This window comes from Trichosurus vulpecula, chromosome 1 (genome assembly GCF_011100635.1).
Source record: "Trichosurus vulpecula isolate mTriVul1 chromosome 1, mTriVul1.pri, whole genome shotgun sequence".
In the NCBI taxonomy this organism is placed as follows: Eukaryota; Metazoa; Chordata; class Mammalia; order Diprotodontia; family Phalangeridae; genus Trichosurus; species Trichosurus vulpecula.
The window spans coordinates 21,067,919-21,089,103 of record NC_050573.1 but is presented as its reverse complement, the minus strand read 5'-3'; the positions used below and the strand labels follow the sequence as shown (position 1 = coordinate 21,089,103).

Below are 21,185 nucleotides of genomic sequence, written 5' to 3'. Positions count from 1 at the left end.
ACTAGCTGGGTGACTCTGGACAAGTCACTTCACCCTATTTGCCTCAGTTTCCTCATCTATGAGTTGGCCCCAGATGATCACAAAGGCCCTCTTCGGCTCAGAATCCTGAGATGGAAGCAAAGATAGGTGGCATGTGCCCAGGGCAGGCAGTGCCATCTGCTGGGGACACTGAGATGACCTGTTCTTCTCTGTGGCCAGGGAAGGAAAAGACCATTGGGTTTCTGAAGCCCTGGGCTCTGGCACTGAAGCTGTGACTAGGGGAGTCATTCCTTCCCCTCCCCGCCTTTCTTTCTCATTACAATGGAGGGGGGCAGGGCTGGGAACTGAATTATTCTAAGATCCCTCCCACCTCTGACTTTCTATGGCTATTGGGTTTAGTGTCAGGAAACACAACAAAAGAAGCCCTCACTTCACATCACAGGCCCATTCTGGAAGTATTGTTTTGGTAGCTGAGTGCGAAGCCTGGAATCGGGAAAACCAGGGTTCAAATCCAGTCTCAGATACTTACTAGCTGCACAACCCTAGGGAAATTACTTAAAAGGAAAATGAAATAAAAACTAGCAGCCCTTAGCTCAGAGGATTCCGTGAAATAAAGTATTCTGCAAGCTGTAAAAACATTACATAGAAGTTGGCTTTTTCTGGGTGGGGGAGGGCCGAACGGTGGGTGTGAGCTTCGAATAATCAGCTGGTAGCGTTGGGTCAACCCATTTCCTATGTAGTAATTAGGCTGCAGGCCTATAGAGCCAGACTTGGTCAAGAAAGGGGGAGCCACAATATATTATCGATGTTCTCAAGCCCACAGGACTGTAACACTCTGTTGGCACCAAAGGGATCTTGGAGGAAAGGCAGGCAAGAGACCAACCTGGGCAGCGATCAGATCTCCATGCCCATCTTATGGGTAAAGATGGAAAGGCAGATCCGGGGCTGGTCCGAGATCAAGAAACCCAAGTAAGAGACCAAATGTGATTTCAAAATAGAGTTTTAATAAGGATTATTCCAGTTCTTTTTGGTTTTTGCATCAGTCAACCCCCCTCCCCAAGTCTCCCCGAGTGCAGCACAGCAATTCACTCGAGACCAAAATGATTCCAGATCCCAGCTGAGCAGCTTCCAAGAGCCACAATTAATGCAAAGGAGGGAGTGGGAGGGGGGTGCTCTGAGTCTCAGCAAGACCCAAGGTCTCCCCCCTGAATCCCTCTGGAGTAAGACAAATCACAAGCTTAGGCTGGAAATACTGTCTCTGAAGGGAAGAGTTATCCAGAGGCAAGCAGAGTGTGGCCCTCTAGGGGAAAGTCTGGCCATTATCAAAGTGAGTTTCCTGTCCCTGGGTTCAAGTCGGAGGCTTATGGGTTTTGCTGGAGGTTTAAAAACATCTGGCCTGAAGTCAGAAGGAGGACAGCAGCAGCAGATGCCAGAAAGAGGGACATAACACACTTTTTTTTAAAAAGCCCACATAATTTCAAATTGCATTTCATTAATGTATTTTAAAATACACAAAACAAACCAGGGAGCATGTGCCTCACACTGAAAAGTGAACTTACATGGTCTAGGTGTTTATTTTCCCCCTAATTGTACATTGTATCCCCACAGTCACACACTCACTCTGCGAAATAATAATAAAACAAAAACAAAACCCACTGAGGACTTGATTGATTAGAAACATTAATCAGCTAGATCACACTTAAAGGGATCTATGAAGCTGGTCTAGACCTCCTGAAATTCTAAGGCAAAGTGGAAATGGGATGGTTAAATGTTACTGCTCTTTGTATAGAAAACCTATTAAAATTTTACTTATAATTTAATGTATGTATATGTTTTTAAAAACAGGCTGTCCCCTAAAACTCCAGAGATGTTCACTAAGTCACTGAGAGACAGCAGTCCTAGAATTCATTTCACAGTGATTTGGGTGCTTTTAGAGAGCGGTGGCTCAGGATGGTGCCTGGGCAGGGGAGCCCCGGGCGGAGGCTACACCTTGTAATCGAGCTCAGCATTCATCCTGGTGTACATTTCATAAATGATGTCGATGGTGACCGTGAAATTCACCAGAAACAGGCGGACCTTTTCCAAATACTGATCTTCCGGGATGTCCTGTCCTTTGGAGAGGGCCTTGAGGAAGTCAGATTTGTACGGGGCAGCGTACAGGGCTCCCTGGAGAGGGGCAGAAAGGGGATAAAAGAGAGGAAGGAAGGGGTCAGTGGAGAGACACACTCGGGATGCCTGAGAGGATGTCACCTTGCACTGTGCTGACTCCCCCAATCAACCTCCAAGCATTTATAAGCATGGCACTGGGGCCATAAAAACAAAATCAGACAGTCCTTGACCTCATGGGGCTTACATTCTACTAGGAGTGGGGGAGGATGTAATACTGTCACAGACAAGTGTGTATCCCTAACTGAATACAAACACACATTATATATATGTATATATTTATAAATATATGCACATACATACATATAGATATTTATAGATGGCTACATACAAATAGATATAGATGATCGGCTAGAAAGACAAATATCACAGAATACATGTAAAATAAATACAAAGTTGTCTGAGAGGTGGAGATGCAATTATTGGGAGTTAGGGAAACATTTTGGAGTTAGGGGTTCCAAGTGGTAGCAGAGAGAATCTCAGGCCTGGAGGTAAGAGATACAATGTCATTCACGGGAAGGCTCTGGCTGGAGGATAGGGCCAGGCTGTGAATGGCTATACAGACAGTTCTCAATTTACTGTAAATTCCCAATAGGCAAACCTGACTTTACATAAAGAACTCTGAAAGAAATCCACATTCCAAAAAACTTCCTGTGTTAACTTTACTGTACAGTACATAGTGTCCTTGATCTCTCACTCCCCTCCTGTCTCCTAGCATCCCCCCACCAAAAAAAAAAAAAACCAACCTAAAAAACTCCCTCCAAGTGAAAGTAGAAAAGAAGCAGGGAGAGATCACCACCGATGCCAATACCTCAGCCACTGAATGGGGCTTGGCTAGAGACCTTTGCCCCGCTCCACCTACCAGCCCAAGTGTCTGTCTTCCGTCTGTCCAAGCGTGGATACCATGTGTCTGTCCCCAACGTGTTCCTACTCTTAGTTCTGGCCAGGCCTCTGCATGGCTGGCCCCGGCCCCCACGTGTTCCCCCTCTCACTTCTCTGACTCCAGCCTCTGTGTGTTCTTGAACCATATACTGGCCCCTTTCCTCCCTCCTCCTCCCCCCGCCCCCCACCACCTTTTCCCCACATAAAAATCACTTTACAGAGAAGTCTGTGGAATCATCCACTTACATCAAGGGAGAACTGTCTGTAAATGCTGGTCAGGAGCTGTGTGGCCCTCTAAGGCCCAGCTCAAAGGGGCTCATTTAACTAAAGTGAAGGGAACGAAGCCTCTCTGAGAAATAAGAGAACCCTGGGAGCAGCGTCCCTATAGCCCAGTGGAATGATGCTGGGTTTGGAACCAGCGGCCCTGAATGTGAATCCCACCTGTGCCACTGTTACCTGTGTGACCTCTCTGGCTCTCAGTTTCTTTACCTGTAAAATGTGGGGACTGGACTAGATGATCTCTAAGGTTCCATGAAGACACAATAGCCCTGTAATCCAAGGATCATCTCTATCAGGCAGGAAGAGGATGGTAAGGAGCAAGGTCACCACTGCTCTGATGTGGGGCAAGTCAACTACTTGAAGCCTCACTTTCTCTTTCTGTGAAATGGGGGTATGTTACTACAGCACCCTCCCCCACATGGGGCTCGAAGGGTGAACCTGAAAACCAGGACAGAAGGTGAGCTCTCTGGGCCTGTTGGCTCATCTGTTAAATGGAGCTGGAGAGATCCCATGGAAGAGGCCTTTGAGGTCGAATCTGAGTATCCTGTGTGATACGGTACTGTGATTTTTAAAATCTGCAGGATCTGAACTCAGGGCCTCCTGGTACCAAGTATCCCCTTCCTACTACTCCATGCTGCACACTCTTGGGTTTTGTTTTTTATTTAAATTAACCTGACAAGGAAGGATGAAGGCCATGTGACCAGACAAGAGTTCATGTAGAAAGGACATGAGGGTCTTAGTGGCCTCCTGGCTCAATGTGAGTTTGAGCTTCATTAATTCAAATATTAATTTTTGTGAATTTTTGTAAAACACTGTCCGAGCAGGGGTGGGGAACATGTGACCTCTCTAGGTCCTCAAGTGCAGCTCTTTGGCTGAATCCAAACTTCATAGAACAGGTCCTTGTAATAAAAGGATTTGTTCTGTAAAAGTTGGACTCAGTCAAAAGGCCGCACCCAAGGACCTATAGGGCCACATGTGGCCTTGAGGACGCAGGTTCCCAACCCCAACCTAGGGGACAGGGGAGGAACCAAGAACACTGAAGAATAATCCCCTGGCTGCACAGGCTGAGGGGAATCGTTCACCAGCAGAGATACTATTGAATCCTGAATGTAATTATCATTTTATCCAATCTGCCCTCCTGACTTCACTGTTCCAGGGAACTCCTGGTGAGGAAAGTCCTTCCACCAAGGCAGATAGGCCCATTCTCTGAATCTAGCACACTGAGATGGGAGGTGTGCATCCGAGGTGGGACCTGACCCCAGATCTTGCTGGTTCCAAGGGCAGCACTCAACAACCTCATCTTTCAATACTCTAATGTCATGTCCTTGGCTAAGTTAAGTCAGAGGTACAAGCAAAGAGATGGGCATGGGAACTTTGTTACTGACAGGGAGAACCGGCTGAGGCTTCCTGGAGGCATGTGGGTTAAGCTTGAAAAGACAGGTAGAAAATTAGCGAGAGAACTTTAAGAGGTTAAGCCACAGGGAGCTAGTGAAGGTTCTGGGCCGAAAGGGGGAGGCATAACCAGATCCAGGCATCAGGACTGTGGATGGGGACAATTTGGGACAATCTGGAATCAGGGAAGGGGAGGGCCGCCATCCTCTTTTAGACTTGGAGCCAAGAAGCCCTGGGCTGGACTCACAAGCCTCCCACACACTCAGAAGCTGGATAGCCCCGGGCATGTGCAGTAACTTCTCTGTGCCTTCACACTTGGTAGTCTCTATCGTCCCTTCCTGCTCCAGATCTGTGACCCATCATTCCTCTGGGTGGGTCTCAGTTTCCTCATCTGTAAAAAACAGGGACTGAACCAGATCACCTCTAAGGTCTCTTCCAAGTCAAGTCACCCAGCATTTATTAAGCACCTACTGCATGCTAGGCACTCTGCTAAGCACTGGGGATAAAAAGAAAGACAAAAGCCAATCCCCACTCTCAAGGAGCTCCCCATCCAACTGGGGAGACCAGTCACAAACAACTACAGACAAACAAGAGATACCTGGGATCCACTGGAGATGATCATCAGAGGGAAGAGGGAGCATTAAGGGGGTTGGGAAACGCCTGGGTTGGGCTAAGATGGGGAGGGGGAGCATTCCTTGCATGCGCAAGTTGCCCTCCAGCTGTAAAGACTTGATCCAAAGGTGGCCCATGGATGATTTATGGAAAAACACGGGTGAGAACTGGGGGGGGATTCGAAGACAGAGTGACGAGGTCACACCATCAAAGATACAGAGCTGGCTAGGGGCAGCCCCAGAGGCAGACTCCACCCCCCACTTTTTACAGATGAAGACGCTGAGGCACAGAGAGGCTCTGGGAGCTCCCGGCATCCCCCGGCTGGATGAGGGTCCTCACTTGAAAGATCATCTGCGTCAGCAAGCTGTGGTACTTCTTCAGTACCATGTCGTAGGCTTTGGTCACGTTGACTAGGATGAGGTCAGGCCGTCTCTCGTTGCGCTCCCTGTCACAGATGCTCTGTAGCAGCACCTGCATGAACCTCAGGGTTCTGTGGAAGGAGAACGGCAGACGCCATCATGAGGACCCCCGGGGCCCCTGCCCATGTTGCTTCAGGCGTCTGTTGGCCCGGGGCAGCAGGCAGTCACCTGCCTTTGACCTCCACTCCAACAGAGCCTGGTCAGGCCAGTGCAGGAGGGTTTAAAGGCTGACACTGACAACCTGTGTTTAGCTCTGCTTTTCAGACCTTACCCCCTCAACAGCCCAATGTAATAGGAACAATAAACACAATGATAACATAACTACCATTTACACCATGTTTTTAAATTTGCACAACACTTTCTGCTATTTTATTTGCTTCCCTTCTGTCTCGGTCCTCATCTGTAAAATGGGTTTGTTGATGCCCCATGCAGCGGCCTCTTGGGGATGCTATGAGAACTAGGAGGAGTGGGGTGGCAGGCAGACAGCAGCAAGCTCACCTGCGCTTCATTAGGCTGGGCACCCCTTGTTACCTCTCAGGTAATTACACGAACCACCCCCCCCCAGTAGATTAAGTCACTGAATGATGGAGGTAGAAAGACCCCTGAGGCACACGCAGGATGACAGAGAAAGGAATTTGGGATGGAGGGCTGGATTCAAATCCTGGCTTTGGCCCTCACTGCCCATAAGACCCTGGCCAGCTCTTCCTCCCCTTTTCATCCCCATGTGTAAAATGAGAGAGGCAGACTAGCAGACGGCCAAGGTCTTGTCCTGGCTCCCTGCCAGTGGTCCTCCCTGGTCTCCCCACTGTCAGACCAGTCATTCCCTGCTGAAGGGGAGCTCACTACCTCCTCGGGAGCCTGTGGCATTGTGGGATAACTCACTGGTCAGACATTTCTCTTTATGTCAAAGTCCACATGGGCCTCTCTGAGACAGCACCCAACTGGGTCAGGACGAGCCTCATTCCTCAACATGGATGGGTCTACAAGGCCAGGGCACTCCTACAGGCAGAGGGAGGGCTTTCTTATCACAATCTACAATTCATCCTTCTAGCTGGACATGGACTAGACCAGCTCCCCTCCGAGGAACTGCTCCATGACAGCAGCACCCATTCCCTGGGGATCTTCAAAGGTTACAAGCACTCTGTGAGTGTCAGAGTGTCAGGTCTCTTAGACCCCGTTTTACAGAGGAGTAAACTGAGGGAGACAGGCCCGAGGACAGGAGAGCAGAGCTCTGAGGTTTGCAAAGCCTCTCCCAACAAATTCATGAGGATGACAGGACAGATTATCAACGAACTCATTTTCAGATGAGAAAACTGAGGCCGCTTCTTCATGATCTAACAAGCATCAGAGGTAGGATTCAAACTGAGGACCTGTTCGTGTTCTTTTTGACCATGTCACACTGACAGAGTCTAAGCAGCACAGACACTGATGAAGAGGAAGAACAGGCGTCGAGGGAGAGCGGCACATGTGCAGGGTACTCGCCAGCCTGCAGCCCTTCACCAAGGCTTATGGACTGGGGCTGGCACTCCTTGGCCTCCAGGCTCTAAGGCCTCACCTCCACCCAAGTCCCAGCCAGCTGAAAGTGCACCAGGCAAGGGAAACACCAACTCCCTGCTTCCACTGGAGATGCCAGAGCCCGGGCAGTCTGCACTGCATTTTATCCCCACGGGGAACAGGTTAGAAACAGGTGGCTAGGGAAGAGCAGGCTTGAGAAATGCCCAAAGGGCTGCAAAGCTATAGATTAAACCAGCACCTCTACCTCCCACCCAGGCCCACCACTGATTCCCCACTCAATTGGCAGACCCCAAGGGGGTCTTGCTTGTCTGATCAGGCATGGCAGAGAAAGGGGTGTGTGTGTGTGTAAGAGAGACTCTGTGTGTGTGTGTGTGTGTGTGTGTGTGTGTGTGTGTGTGAAAGAGAGAGACACAGAGAGAAAAGAGAGAGAAAGGGAGGACAGGAGAGAGAGACAGAGTATATAAGAGGGTTAGTTTGTGTGTAAAAACATGTGTATATGAGTTTGTGTGAATGTGTGTGTTAGTGTCCATGTGTGTGTGTAAGTGAGAGAGAGAGAACATGTGTGAGTATGTATAAGAGTGTGAGTTTGTGTTAGAGTGTGTGTATGTGTGGGTATCCCCAGTGCCTGGCACACAGTAGGCTATTGATCCACCCCCAAGATTTTACCCTTGACCTCAGTGACTTTGTAGTCCCTTCACTTATTAAATATCTTACTAAGTTCCAACGGGGCACAAAACAGTGTGCTGGGCAGCGGGCAGGGCGGGGAAAGGAAGGCCAAGATAAGGGCAGACACCAGCCCTGTCCTCATGGAGCTTAGAGTCAGGGAGCAGGATAACAGCCCAACATAGAGAGGCACGCTTGGAGTCAGGGGGCCGGGCCTGAGTTGGAATTCTGCCTCTTACACTTACTATCTGGGTCATCAGGGTGAGCCACGGCCCTTCTGAGGCTCAGTTGTCTCATCTGTAAAATGAGGACAACACCCAGGGCCACAACCTCCAGGGGCTGCAAGGAGGCCCAAATGTCAACACTGAGGCTGACAGAAACATTCCAAGGTAAAGCCTGTGAAGGAGGGCTGAGAGCTAAGGACAGCCCAGCTCGAGAACTCAGTCTGTCTGTTTTTTTCACTGACATTCCCAGAGCGAGCCAATGTCTGCCAAGGACTTTCCAGATTGTACCTCACTGGCAGCGCCCTCAGAGGCCATTGAACCCAACTCCCTTGTTTCAGAGATGAGGAAGGTGAGGCCCAGAGGGGTTTGTAACAACAAGGTACCATTCTAAGTCCTATTTTAGAGCCAAACAAAACAGTCCCCAGGATTAATGTGATTTGCCCAGGGTCATGAAGCTAGTGAGGGATAAAAGCAGAATTTGAACCCAGTTCTTTCAGATTCCAAGCCCAGTGATCTGGTCACACTGTGTGAGAGGTGAAGGGCTTTAAAACGTGCACACACACCCAGACTCACACTCTATCTCACCTTTTCAACCACATCAATGCCCACGTGGCCCCAACATTTGGCCATTCGGGCCCATACATCTCCTTCTCGACTTCTAAGATGTTTTGCAGGGTTCGGAACTTGGAAGGGTCTGTATCGTAAACAGCCCGGATTGTCTGAAACAAAAAACCCAGTCTGTAAAGGTTTTCAGGTTGAAAAGCACTAGCCACAAGAGGACTTCAGACAGAGGGTCCACTCCCTCTGCACAAAGGAACGGAAGCTGGGAAGGAAGCCACCATCCACCTCCCTCCCCTCCAGCCCAGGGGTCACTGACTTCTCTCCCAGCATGGGTATCATATGAGGTGTGAAGGGTGCTTCAAACCACCAGAAAGCTCAAGGCAGGAAAATCCAATGTGAGCACACGGCTCAGAGAGCAGTGACACAGGACGCTGGATTCTTGGAATACTAGGATCAGTCAGAAGGCTTTTGTTCAAGGCCCACCTCTCCCACTTGCTAGCTGTGTGACCAGGGGACAATCAAACAATATCGTTTATAAAGTGGAGATAATAATAATTTCACTAATTACTTCTCAGGGTTATTATGAGGAACCTACTATTGAAGCATATGCGTATGTTTACAGAGTTATGTGTGTTTGTATGTGTAGCAGGGGTTGTGAAGAATTATTTAGGTAGTTGCTATATTGTTGCCCAGGCTGTTAGTAAATAGTATAGCCAATAACCCTGATGCTTATTGAAACCCAGAACATTAGAGAGATGAGCAAAAGGCCTAAGGGAAAGGCAGTTTCTTCAGTTTGTCAAATAATGCTTAATCAACCAGGGTGGGGGCTCAGAGTTAATTCATTAGAGATTTTGTAATCTGTAATTGATAAGGAAACATCAATACATATCTCTGGATTGCCTTAGAACCTGTGATGAAAATGAATCAAGAAAATGAGATAATAGCAGGTAGAGAGATGTGATCAGGTGATTGCCCCACCCAAGCTACATGTGGGAAGCAACAATAAACACCATGTTTTTATATACATATATATAGCCTGTCAATCCATTCTTGTGTCCACACACACACAAACAAATATACATACACATAAGGACACATGAGAATGGATTGATACACTCTCTCTCACATATATAGATATAGATACATTTTAAAAATGTGTGTGTGTCTGTGTGTGTGTCTGTGTCTGTGTCTGTGGATTAACAGACACTGGTCCAGACCTGTGATTTCACCAGTATAGGGAACTCCTGGAGCAAAAAGTCCATCTACCAATGCAAACTGGCAACTCCTCAGCAATGACTACTCTCAGAGAGATGCCAGGATTGGATGAGCCAGACACGGGATTTGAACCCGAAGTTTAATCTCCATCCTTTAAATATTTACATATCTGCTTCCCCTGAGTAGAAGGTAAGTTTCCTGAGAGCAAAGAGTGTTTCATGTTTGGCACACAGTAGGTGCATAATAAATGCTTACTGGATTGAATTACTGACTGTAAGGCAGACCCTCTACCTTTTCTTCCAAGGACATATATTGTAAATAAAATGTATACAGCCCATTTTTAGTCTAATGGGAAACAGAAATGGCATTATAAATGGAATCCATTTCTTAAAATTAGGTTTTGCTTTTGTAAAAAAGCCAGAGGTCTGGGGCAGATAGGTGACACAGTGAGTAGAGCACTGGTCCTGGAGTCAGGAGGACCTGAGTTCGAATGTGGCCTCAGACACATGACACATGTACTACCTGTGTGACCTTGGGCAAGTCACTTAACCCAAATTGCCTTGCCTTCCCCCCTCAAAAAAAGAAAAAGAAAAGAAAAAGAAGAGCAAAAAAAAAAAGCCACGGGTCCATAGAAGAGGGTTTACTAAGCAGCTTCTTTGCAAGGCACTAAGTACTAGGGATGAAAAGGGGAAAGGAGACCTAGCTCCTACCCTCAAGGGGTTTCTCTCCTCTGGAAGGCTAACATTAACCTAGGTCCACTATCCAATGGTCTGAACCACTGAACCTCTCCTAGATAGTGGGGATAGGAAAGGAGAAACATGAGCTGCTCATTCAATGCTGTTCATCACTCCATGAACAGGTCCAAAAAACAATCCCATCGTCCACCACCTCTTCACCATCACATACGTCAGGGAACAAGGTACCGGTGACTTCAGCAGCAGCTCTCACCCAGGCCTGGATTAACGGCACCAGGAGCGGGGACAACATCTGCCAGGAGCGTTCCTGAAATGCTGAGAGCGAGGCTCTTTGCACATACCTTGATGTTCCTGCTGATTTCTGCTTTGATCGGGGTGAACACGAGTGAGCCATAGCAATCTGGGGTCAGAAAGAAGAGGCGACGAGAGAGGCAATGAAAGAGGCAATGAGAGAGAAGGCAGACATGGAAGGTGCTAAAAGCCACCTCAACATTCTCAGATCCCATTAACCAGTGGACAGGCCGCCTAAAGCATTTTAGAACAGGTCCATGTCATGCTTCCGAGTCTGAGTAACCAGCACCCTGCGGTGATGTGTTTCCCCTCTCTGGGAAGTGAGAGGGTATCGGGCACGGGCCCTCTCGCTCACTCAGGGGGTCTGCTGGGAACACTCTGCTGTGGGGAAATCAAATATTTCTGAATCCATCCATTCTAAAATGTAAATAAATAAAATTAAAACCTGGAGATCCAATTCAATGACCAAGGTTCCTTTGAGCTGCAATAGCCTAGAAATTCTAGGAAAGCTAGTGACGCCAAACCCAAACTGAATTTTCAAGCTAAGGAGTGCCAGGCACAGAGCTAAGCATGGGGGTGGAGGAGTACCAAAAGAGAGAAAAGATGGCACCAGCCCTCGAGGAGCTTACACGCCAGCGGGGAGACGACGAGGTACAAACAAGCCATTTCAGCCTCCCAAAGCCTTGTCTTCCCCATCTGTCAAATGTAGGAACAGGAGCAGACAACCTGCCCCTCCGGCTTGAGATCTGGGCCCCCACGTCCCTTCACTGCTCTGCATCTATTTACCTCCTTGAAAAACAATGACATGGAGGCCAGGCATGGTGGTGGTATAGGCCTGTACCAGGGAGGAAGGGGGCAAAGCTCTGGGGGTCTGTGCCAACATGGTGATACCCCAGGATTGGGGTAGGGGGAAGAAGGGGGAGGGAGAGGAGGGAGGAAGAGAGAGGGGTGGAACTGGAGGGGGGAAAGAGAAGGAGCAGGGAAGAGAGAGAGAAGAGAGAGAATGAAAGGAGAGAGAGAGGAGAAAGAGGAGAGAGAGATGGAGGGAGAGAGAGAATACTTTTTTTTGCCTTTATTTGTATCCCTAGTTTATAGCCCCATACCTAGTATACAGTAGGTGCTTAATAAATGCTCAGTGACTGGCTTCTAAAAACCAAAAGGCAAAGATGCCTACACAATATTAAAGCACAACACAGAATGTTGCTCCGACCAAAAATCACAGGGACAGAAGACAACAGTTCAAAAGTCCGGCCCCAGCAGAGTCATGTAATCTGATGCAGAACAAAATAAACCGAGTCCCATGGACAGCACACACAAAGGCCAGATGATGTGAAAGGACCACTAAGGAGGAAACGCAGTGGCAGAGAAGAGTCATGGCAGAGAGGCGGCGGACCACTGGGATAGAATACTATGTACATTTGCAGGTAACCTTTGCATGGAATGTTTTTACTTAAAGGTTCCATATGGAGGAAGGCAGAGGGAACCCGCCCAGATGGAAAGACAAAAGGCAGCCATTAAACACGTTTCCTGAAACACATCCCAGAGAACGGCTTTGAAGGTTAACCCAGAAGGGCAGCCAAGCGGGGCTCCCTGGCCCTCAGCCAGGCAGGGCCTTTCATGCCAGGCTCTTCCTTTTTCAATTTCTGACATCAGGAATAGCTTCTGGCTTCCAGCCCAAGCAATGCACTGCCTTAGGATTGTGGGACCAGAGATTCAGAGCTAAAGGGGCCCGGGGTGGAGGGAGGGGGGTAGAGCCCAACCCCCTCATCTGACAGGGAGGGAAACTGAGGTTAAGAGCTAGCTAGTGCCCGAGGCAAGACTGGAACTTGGGTCTTTCTGTTTCTGAGTCAGGAGATGGAGGACTACCCCTCCTTGAAGATCTTGGCACAAAGTCTGGAACACCACTTGTCCTAAGGGAGTCTGGGCTGAACTGCCCAGACTGGGAGCCTGAGGGCCTGGATTCCTAGCCTGACTCTAGTACCTTGAGCATGACTTTGGTTGGGTAAGTTGGCCCTCTGGCTTGGCCTTGGTTTCTTCATCTCTGAAATGGTGACAACAGTCTTGTCCCAGCTTCCCTCCTCCTAGAGTGTATACAGGGAGAGCTGGAAAGGATGAGGGACTTCACCAGCGTGGGCATCACAGCTGCGCAGGGGGCCCAGACTGGAAGCTCCCCGAGGGCAGGTACTGGCTCTTGCCTTGCTTGTCTACCCAGGGCTTGGCCCAAGGGCTGGCACCCACAGGCTCTTAATAAATGTCTGCTAGTGTAAGAACATGGGATTGGGACTCAGAGGACCTGGTTCAAACCTCGAGCTCTGCTCTGTGTGGCCCTGGACAAGTCCCACACACACCTGAGCCTCTGTTTCTAAACTAGAACACAAGCAATTGGTGTGTGCAGCAAAACATGCCTCAGACAACTGCCTAAGTTCTGAATGCAGTGAAAACTTGCAGCAAGGGAGCACAGTGGGGAGTGCTCAGGACCTGAGTGCAAATCTCACCTCAGACAATGTCCCGCTGTGTGACCCTGGGTAAGTCACTTACCTACTACTCTGTGCCTCTATATCCTCAGTGGTAATATGGGGATTCTACCAGGCTCTACCTCCCAGGACTCATACTTAGCAAACTTTAAAGGCTCTAAAACACACTAGGGCTACATAAAGAACTCCTGAGTGTGACTAATTTTTCCTGGATGTTACTGAACGTGACAGAGTTCAGGTGGGACCCTGGTTCTGTTTTCTAACATCGACACACTCCAGTCACTTTCACATTCATCTCCTGATCCTTGTCCTCCTGGTTCTTAAGCTTTAGAGATGTCCTCATTACTTTGGTGAAGTCACTTCATGTGAGAAATACAATGAGTCACTCTGGAAATTTTGGAACTTTGAAACAGATCCCGAATTTGGTTTTGTTATGGAGCTAATGTCCGGTTCTGGATCCGGGACCCCAGACATGAGAAACGAGGTTCAGAGAAGAAAGGGGACTGGGCTAGGGCTCCCCAATAGTAACAGGAAGCTTCAAAGCTTGAACTCATGGCACAACACAGAAACTGGCTTAAAGAGAATTGAAGAAGTCACCCAGGCCAATGCTCTCATTTCATTGTTCAGGTCACAAACTTACTCAGTGGCAGACTCAGGATTTAAACACAAGGAAAGGGTTGTTTTTATTGTTTCTTAACAGGCTTCAAGACGTTATGTACAAATAACATACAAGCTGACAATCCTATACTGGTGAAAGTCTTACAAAGTACCCTCCATGTGGTGGGAGAGCCCTCCAATACAAGTATCCTCTTGGTATACACAAAGGAACAGGCTCAGGATGACAAAGGCACTGGCACAGGGGCCACACAGAGGGACGATTTGAACCCAGATCTTCTGGATGACCAGTCCAGAACCCAGGTTCAAACTGCACCTCTGATGTTTACTATTTGAGTGACCTTGGGCAAGTCTCATGACCTCAGGGGGCCTTAGTTTTTTCACCTGTAAAATAAGGGGGCTGGCCTAGACAGTCTCTAGCACTAGGAGCCCCATGAAGATTTCACTTTCTGTCAGACTTAGCTGATGTGTTGGTTGATTTTGCTGAAGAGCTCCCCTTTCTACCCCCTCCTTTTTTTTTCTTCCCAACAAGGGACTGGGGTGTGGGGGAGAGGAAAGGATGTATCTGAAACTGAGAGCAAAAGCTATCAATTGAAAAAAAGCTGCCTCAAAATGTCCTGGGTATGTATAATAAGCCTGATGGATAAAGCCTCCAACCAGATCAAAAAACATGCTTTCGACTCAGCACTGGGCAACACCTGGCTAGAGGCAAGGTTGTGGAGACTTTGGTTTGTCCAATCTGCAAAAAGTCCAATATGAACAAGCCAGACCTAGATCATATCACTGAAGGAGTCAGGTACCCAGAACCATTTTTAAAAGGGAGAAAAAGAGACACACACCTTATGTTTCTGCACACAGACCACTGGGTGCCTGGGAGAATCCATAGAGTAGAAGGGGGCGCACATGAAAGAGACAAGATCTTAGCACTGACAGAAGGAAAAATGTCTGCGTGGGGAGCTGTTCAACAGTGGGATGGGCTTCCTGCCCCAGGGGGAGAGGATTCTTCCCCACCTCTTTTCACTATCAGGATTCTAGGCTGCATTGAAGGAAATGCTAGGCTCTCTGTAATCTACCCTGCTCAGACTCCCCAGGAAGAAGAAAACTGGGTTCTGGTCTAACACTGATAAGCTGGGGAACATGTAAGGATGCCAAGTAAGACAGTGAAGTCGGGTCAACAAGTGTTTACTAAGCACATGAAAAGAAAGGCAAAAAACAAGCACATTTTTAAACATCAGATCCTGAAGCTCAAGGGGGTCAGTCCAATGGCGGGAGACATCACACAAACAACTACATACACACAGAATATAGTCAGAATGAGCCAGAGATAATCTCAGAGGGAAGGCTGATGATTGAAGGTGCGAAAGCCTTCTTGCAGAAGGTGGGGCTTTAGCTGAGGCCCTGAAGGAAACCAAGGAAGGCAGGAGGCTGAGATGAAGAGGGAGAGAGCTCCAGGCATGGGGAGAGCCAGAGAAAACCCCTGAGTCCAGAGATAGAAGGGTCTTGTTCATAGAACTGCCAGGAGGCCAGGTGGCCATGGTCACTGGGGCAAAGAGTATGAGAAAGGCTATAAGTGTAAGCAGACAGCCACGTAATGAAGGGCTCTGAAAGCCAAACGGAGGATTTTATATTTGGTTGTGGAGTCTATTTAATAAGGGGAGGGGGTAACATAGTCAGATCAGCATTTTAGGAAGAATAATTTGACATCTGAGTGGAGGATGGACTGGAGGGGGGAAGAGACCTGAGGTAGACAGACCCCCCCACCACCACCCCAGCAGTTACTGCAGTACTGGAGGTGTGAGGTGATAAGGGTGGAGGCAGCGTTAGAGAAGAGGAGGGGGAATATTGGAGAGATGCTACAGAGTGAAATTGATGAGAGATGCTGAAAGGTGTAATTGGTGAGAAATGCACAAAGGTGAAATCAACAGGCCTTGGCACCATATTGGATGTGGGAGGTGAGAGATAGTGAGGAATCCAGGCTGACTCCTAGGTTTCAAGCCTGGGTAAACAGAGAAGTTTGGAAGTCGGGAGGGCACAGAGAGAAAGAGGATGAGTTCTGTCTTGGACATGTTGAGCTTAAGATGCCTATGGGACATTCGTTTTGAGATGTCTGAAAGGCAATTGGAGATGGGAGACTGGCAGTCTCCGAGGTTACAGAGAGGTTAGGGATAGATAAATAAATCTGAGAATCCCCAATAGAGATGACAATTGAATCCATGGGAACTGATAAGATGACCAAGTGAAACAGCAGAGGGCAAAGAAAAGACACAGGACAGGACTCTCAAGGGACACCTACAGGACCCAGTAAAGAAACAGAGAAGGAGCAGTCAGACAGGTAGGAAGAGAACCAGGAAAGAGCAAGGGGCATTCTGAAAACCTAGAGAGAAGAGAGGATAAAGGAGGAGAGAAGGATGAATTGATATCAAGGGGTACAGAGAGGTCAGGGAGAAGGGTTTAGCAGCTACAAACACTGGTAACTTTGGAAGTCCCCCTTCTCTCTCTCTCTCTCTCTCCCCACACACATCTTTTCTGTCTCTTCTCTTTCTCTGTCTCTCTCTCTCACCCCCACCTCCTAAGAAGCTGCCTGGAATAACTTAGTCCCTGCTTCCAATGTTTGTCTTGGTTTGTGTGCCCACAGTATAATAAGCTCATTGGGGACAGAGATTCTTCCGTTCCTGTCCCACGGGGACAGCTCTCTGGGCCCAGGCCTCTCCAGCCTTCCTCTCTGAGGCCTGGGCACTTTGCCCTGAAATTCCTGCACTGGAGGCCCCCTCTGTCCACCTAATAGCTCCCCCAGACCCTGCAGGTCTCCTTCCTCTCCAGTCTTCCTCCCCATTTCTACCTCCTTTAGTGTAAGCCCCTTCAGGGCAGAGACTGTCTTTCCTTTTGCTTGTGTGTGTTTGTATCCATAGCACCTGGCACATCCCTTAATAAATGCCTGTTGACTGACTGAAAGAAAAGTCATGAAGGACAAGCTGGCAGGAGTGAGTTTAGGGTTAGCTTTCTGGAGGGACAGATCACATCAGGGAGGTAGGTCACAGATCCATTGAAGAGTAAGCACCAACCCCACGAGGGCTATTAATGAACCCATTTTATAGACGAGCAAAGTGAGTCCTGCCCAGGATCACCCGGCCAGTAAGGCTTAGAGTCAGGATAAGAAATAAGGAGGATGATGAAGATGATGAAGGAGACCCAATAAAAACCATGGCAGATTTGAAGTCCCAAGATCTGGGTTCAATTCTCAGCCTTGACTGCTTCCCTTCTGGGGCCTCTTTCCTCCTCTCTAAAGTGCCCGGGTTTGGTGTAGTCTAAGGCCTTAACCTTCGAGGGCCTCAGTTTCTTTTTCTGTAAAATGAGGGGGTTCTGAGATCTCTCCCAGCTCTGCATCTCTGGTCCTTGGAGGCTCTAAAGTTTGCTAAAGCACTTTCTCTACATTATAACATCTGAGGAGCCCTCTGACGTGGGGGTTATCCTTTCCGTGACTGGCCCAGGGTCACACAGCTACATCAGAGGCAAGATTCAAACCCAGGTCTCTCCTGACTCCCAGTCTGGCACCAGCTGCCTCCCCAAAGATCAAACAGCCCATTGAGGACCTTAACTTTTTGTGGGTTTAAAGACATTCTGTGCCAGAGCTCCGCCTTGGGGAGGAGAGGCAAAGTGAAGGAGAGTGTTGGCCATCAAAATCTCCAGCTCCTTAGTCTTTACCTTAACGGCAATTTAGACAAAGAGGTCAGAGTCTGGGGAGGAAGGAAAGGAGGCCAGAAAAGAGCTCCAGGAATGAATCGGTGTCTCCATGTAACCCCCAAATCTCAGAGGTTAGTCTAGTCCGACCTGACCTGACCAAGGATCAATCGATCGGAATCCACCAAGAAGCACTGATTAAGCCCCTGGGCCTTCAGGGGTCCAGGACAAGCCCTGCCCTGGAGAAGGCTACATTCTAAGGCCTCTGAGCTCAGGGCTTCACTTGTCCTGTGTCCTGGACACATCCCTGGCCTTCTGATGAAACCCAAGGGCCCCTTCCCCCCACATCTGCTTCTCAGTTTTCTTCTTTGTAAAATAAAGAGGCTGGACTCTACAACCTCAAGGTCCCTTAAACTCCAAATCAGTGACTTCATGTTCTCTTCCTCTTCGTTCAGTCATTTATGAAGAACCTAGACTGGTCGAGTGCTGAGCCTACAAAGACCAAAAAAGGGAGGGGGACCCCACCCTCAAGAAGCTTACATTCTAATGGGGGGTGAGGGTGGGGAGAGCTGCAAGCCATCCAGAGATGAGCCAATACAAAGGGAACACAAAGTAATGATAAGTGTTTCCCGAGGGAGGCAGGGCTAATAACTGGGGAGAAAAGGGGGAAGGGGGGGATCAGAAATCAGGACAGCTTTCAGGAGAGCTGTGCTGATGGAAAACTAAAAAAGACCAGGTTAGCAGCTGATCTGCTCCAGCGTCAATGATTAAGAAAATCTGCCCCCAAACTGATCCAACAGGCCCAGATTCAACAAACCTAAGCAGAAAGCCCTCTACCACAGGCACCCAGAGACCCAGTTCTGTGCCCAAGGGGTGGCCAGAGCCAGCACTCTCCTTTGCCTTGCTACTGACCAGGAGGCTTTGAAGCTAACAGGCCTGAGAGCCACCCACCATCCTGAAACCCACATCAGGAAGGGTGAGCTCAATTTCAGCTCCAAGCAGGGCTTCCTTCAAAAAAGAAAAGTCTCGCCCCAAGTTTGACCACTCTGTGAATTTGGGGCTTGCTCCCCCCTTTTTTCTCCCACCAATGGGAAAGTGTTTTGCTCCCCATGAGGGACCCCAATAAGCTCAAACAGGAGCAGCAAAAGAGAAATTATCCAGGGAGATAGAAACAAACTAACTCTAATTGCCTCTTGGGCATAGGAACCAACAAGGCCAGATGGCCTGCCAGCAATGATCAGTTTGGGGAATTTCCACTTCCAGTCCACCTCTGGACTCAGGCTCCAGGGGAAAAGAGGCGACAGGCACTGGAGGCAAGGAGAGGGGAACCCCCGGCTACTGATCCCCCTGGAGGTTCCGATTGCATGCCACACATGGGGCAGGGGATGATGGAGAAACTGGACCACCCAACTCCTCCCCTGCAGACACACAGGGAGGCTCAAAGACACACCAGAACCTCAGAGACCATCAAATCCAATCAGGGGAAATTGAGGCCCAGAAAGGTAAGCCCCTAGACCCTCCTAGAAGGTAAGCTGCCTCCCCCACAGAACATAAGCTCCTTGAGGGCCACTCCGCTACCTAAGCCTGCCAACATTAATGAGTGCTGGGGATTGAGGAGAGAGGGGGAAGGGGAGCCCTTGGGGACTGGTAAGAAGCAGGACCAGGGAGAACCCTTTAAAACGGCACTGTCCAGTTCCAATGGAAATGGCCCAGCAGGGCACAGAATGACTTGGAAAACCCTAAATTGGCATTATCTATGTTGTACAGTATTTTTATTATTCATTTTGTTAATGGCTTTAAAGGATGATGGAGGAGGGGACCCTTCAAGAGGGCAGAGGAAGCCATTTAAAGGGGGCAGTCTCTAGGGGCTGGAGCGGGGAGGGTTCTTAAAAGAGGGGGTCTTTACAGGGGATAGGAGACTTTTTAAGACGAGGGCTCGTCTTGACCCAAGGGGAATTTCTTAAAGGGAAGAGGCTCTTTTAAGTGGGGGGGGGGAGTCACTTTGCAGGGGGAGGGGAAATTCTTAAGGTTGGGGATTGTCTTAAAGAGGGTGTATCTCTTTCGGGGTGGCTTCTTAAAGGAGAGGTCTTCTCTTTCCAGGGGAAGGGGATTTCTTAAAGTGGGGGGATGGTTCTCAAAGAGAAAGTGTTACTTTCCAGGGAAGGGAGATGGTCCAGAGGAAAGGGATTTCTTAAAGTGGGAGAGGAAGGGCTGTTTCTTTCAGGGAAAGGGGTGGGTCTAAGGGGGGCTGACTTTCCCTGGCAAGAATTTCTTAAAAGGGGGTAGGGCTGATCTTCCAAGGGGAGGAGGGCTTTTTAAAAGGAAGAGAGCTGTCTCTTTCCAAGGGAGGGGTTTTGTCTTTCCGAGGGATGGGGCTCTTTCCAGGGGAGGGGGCTGTCTCTCTCTTCGGGAAGGGGGGGGCCCTTTTTAAAGAGGAAGGGGTTGTCTCTCTCTGGGGGAGGGGACTGTCTCTCCCAGGGAAGGAGGGGGCTTCTTAAAGAGGAAGGGGCTGTCTCTCTCCGGGCGGTGGGGGGGCTGTCTCTTTCCGAGGAAGGGGATGTTTCTCTCCAGGGGAGGGGGATTTCTTAAAGAGGAGGGGGCTGTCTCGGTATCGCTCCCTTCCGGGGCTGGGGGGGGGCGCACTTCGGAGGGCTGCCTGGCGGTGGCGGCACTCACCTAAGAAAGGCGGCAGGTGAGCCGCGGCGTCCAAGAAGGGCCCCGTCTCGATCTGCTTGTCCTCCGGCACCGGCTCCAGCAGGTGCTCGGCTAGCAGCGCCATGGCAGGGTCGGCGTTCGGGCCCAGCAAGAAAAAGGATCCCCGCGGCGCGGGGACCTGCGCCTGCACCGCCTGCACCCCTGCCCCCCGCGGCGTCCTCGCCCTTCATAATCTGTGGCTGCCAGAAATGAACGCCAGGCACCACCTGTGTTCTCAGCAGAGTAGAGGAAGGAAGGCAGGGCTGGCACCTCTCTGGCCTGCCCCAGGCTTCTCTCCATGCACTCTAAAATCACATTCATTTTCGGGCTGCCAGACCACCTGGAGGTCACCGAGATCGTTTGCCTCTATCACACTCGTGTATTTATCATCCTTTACTCACAAAACCCAGGTCAAAATTCACCTCAGTAACACCCAACCCGATACCTGCTGCCCAAAACCCAGGACCCAGTCAACCAAGAGAGCAAAACTTTTGAATAAAGTCAGGGAAAGCACATTGAATTCAGAATTAGGAGAGTTCTGTGTTCAAAGCCAATCTCTACCCATAACTTTGTGACCCTGGATAAATCACTTAACCTCACTAAGACCTCCCTTGCTGGAGCTGCCTCTGCCAGAATTGAATCTACTATTTAACTTGAGCAAAAACATTTTTCAACTCTCAACCTTCCTTCGGATTGAAAATGACTGGGTGGATGTGGCAATCTTTGTCCTACTTTGCTGCCCACAATTGAGGTGCTTCCCTCCCCCGTGGCATCCATCAATCCTGTCACACCGATTTCACAGGTTTGTGGTGAGGCTCAAATGAGAACATG

General features: G+C 49.2%; 1 protein-coding gene across 1 annotated transcript; it reads right to left on the bottom strand.

Moving 5' to 3' along the window:
- Positions 1 to 1,859: 1,859 nt before the first annotated feature.
- On the bottom strand, positions 1,860 to 20,439 carry LOC118834027 (glycolipid transfer protein-like). The gene is made up of 5 exons (XM_036741467.1): positions 20,337 to 20,439; positions 10,944 to 11,002; positions 8,717 to 8,850; positions 5,650 to 5,800; positions 1,860 to 2,145 (listed from the first exon to the last, which is right to left on the bottom strand). The coding sequence occupies exons 1-5, from the start codon at positions 20,437 to 20,439 to the stop codon at positions 1,963 to 1,965; spliced, it is 630 nt and encodes a 209-aa protein (XP_036597362.1). The 3' UTR covers positions 1,860 to 1,962.
- Between the last annotated feature and the right edge of the window lie 746 nt (positions 20,440 to 21,185).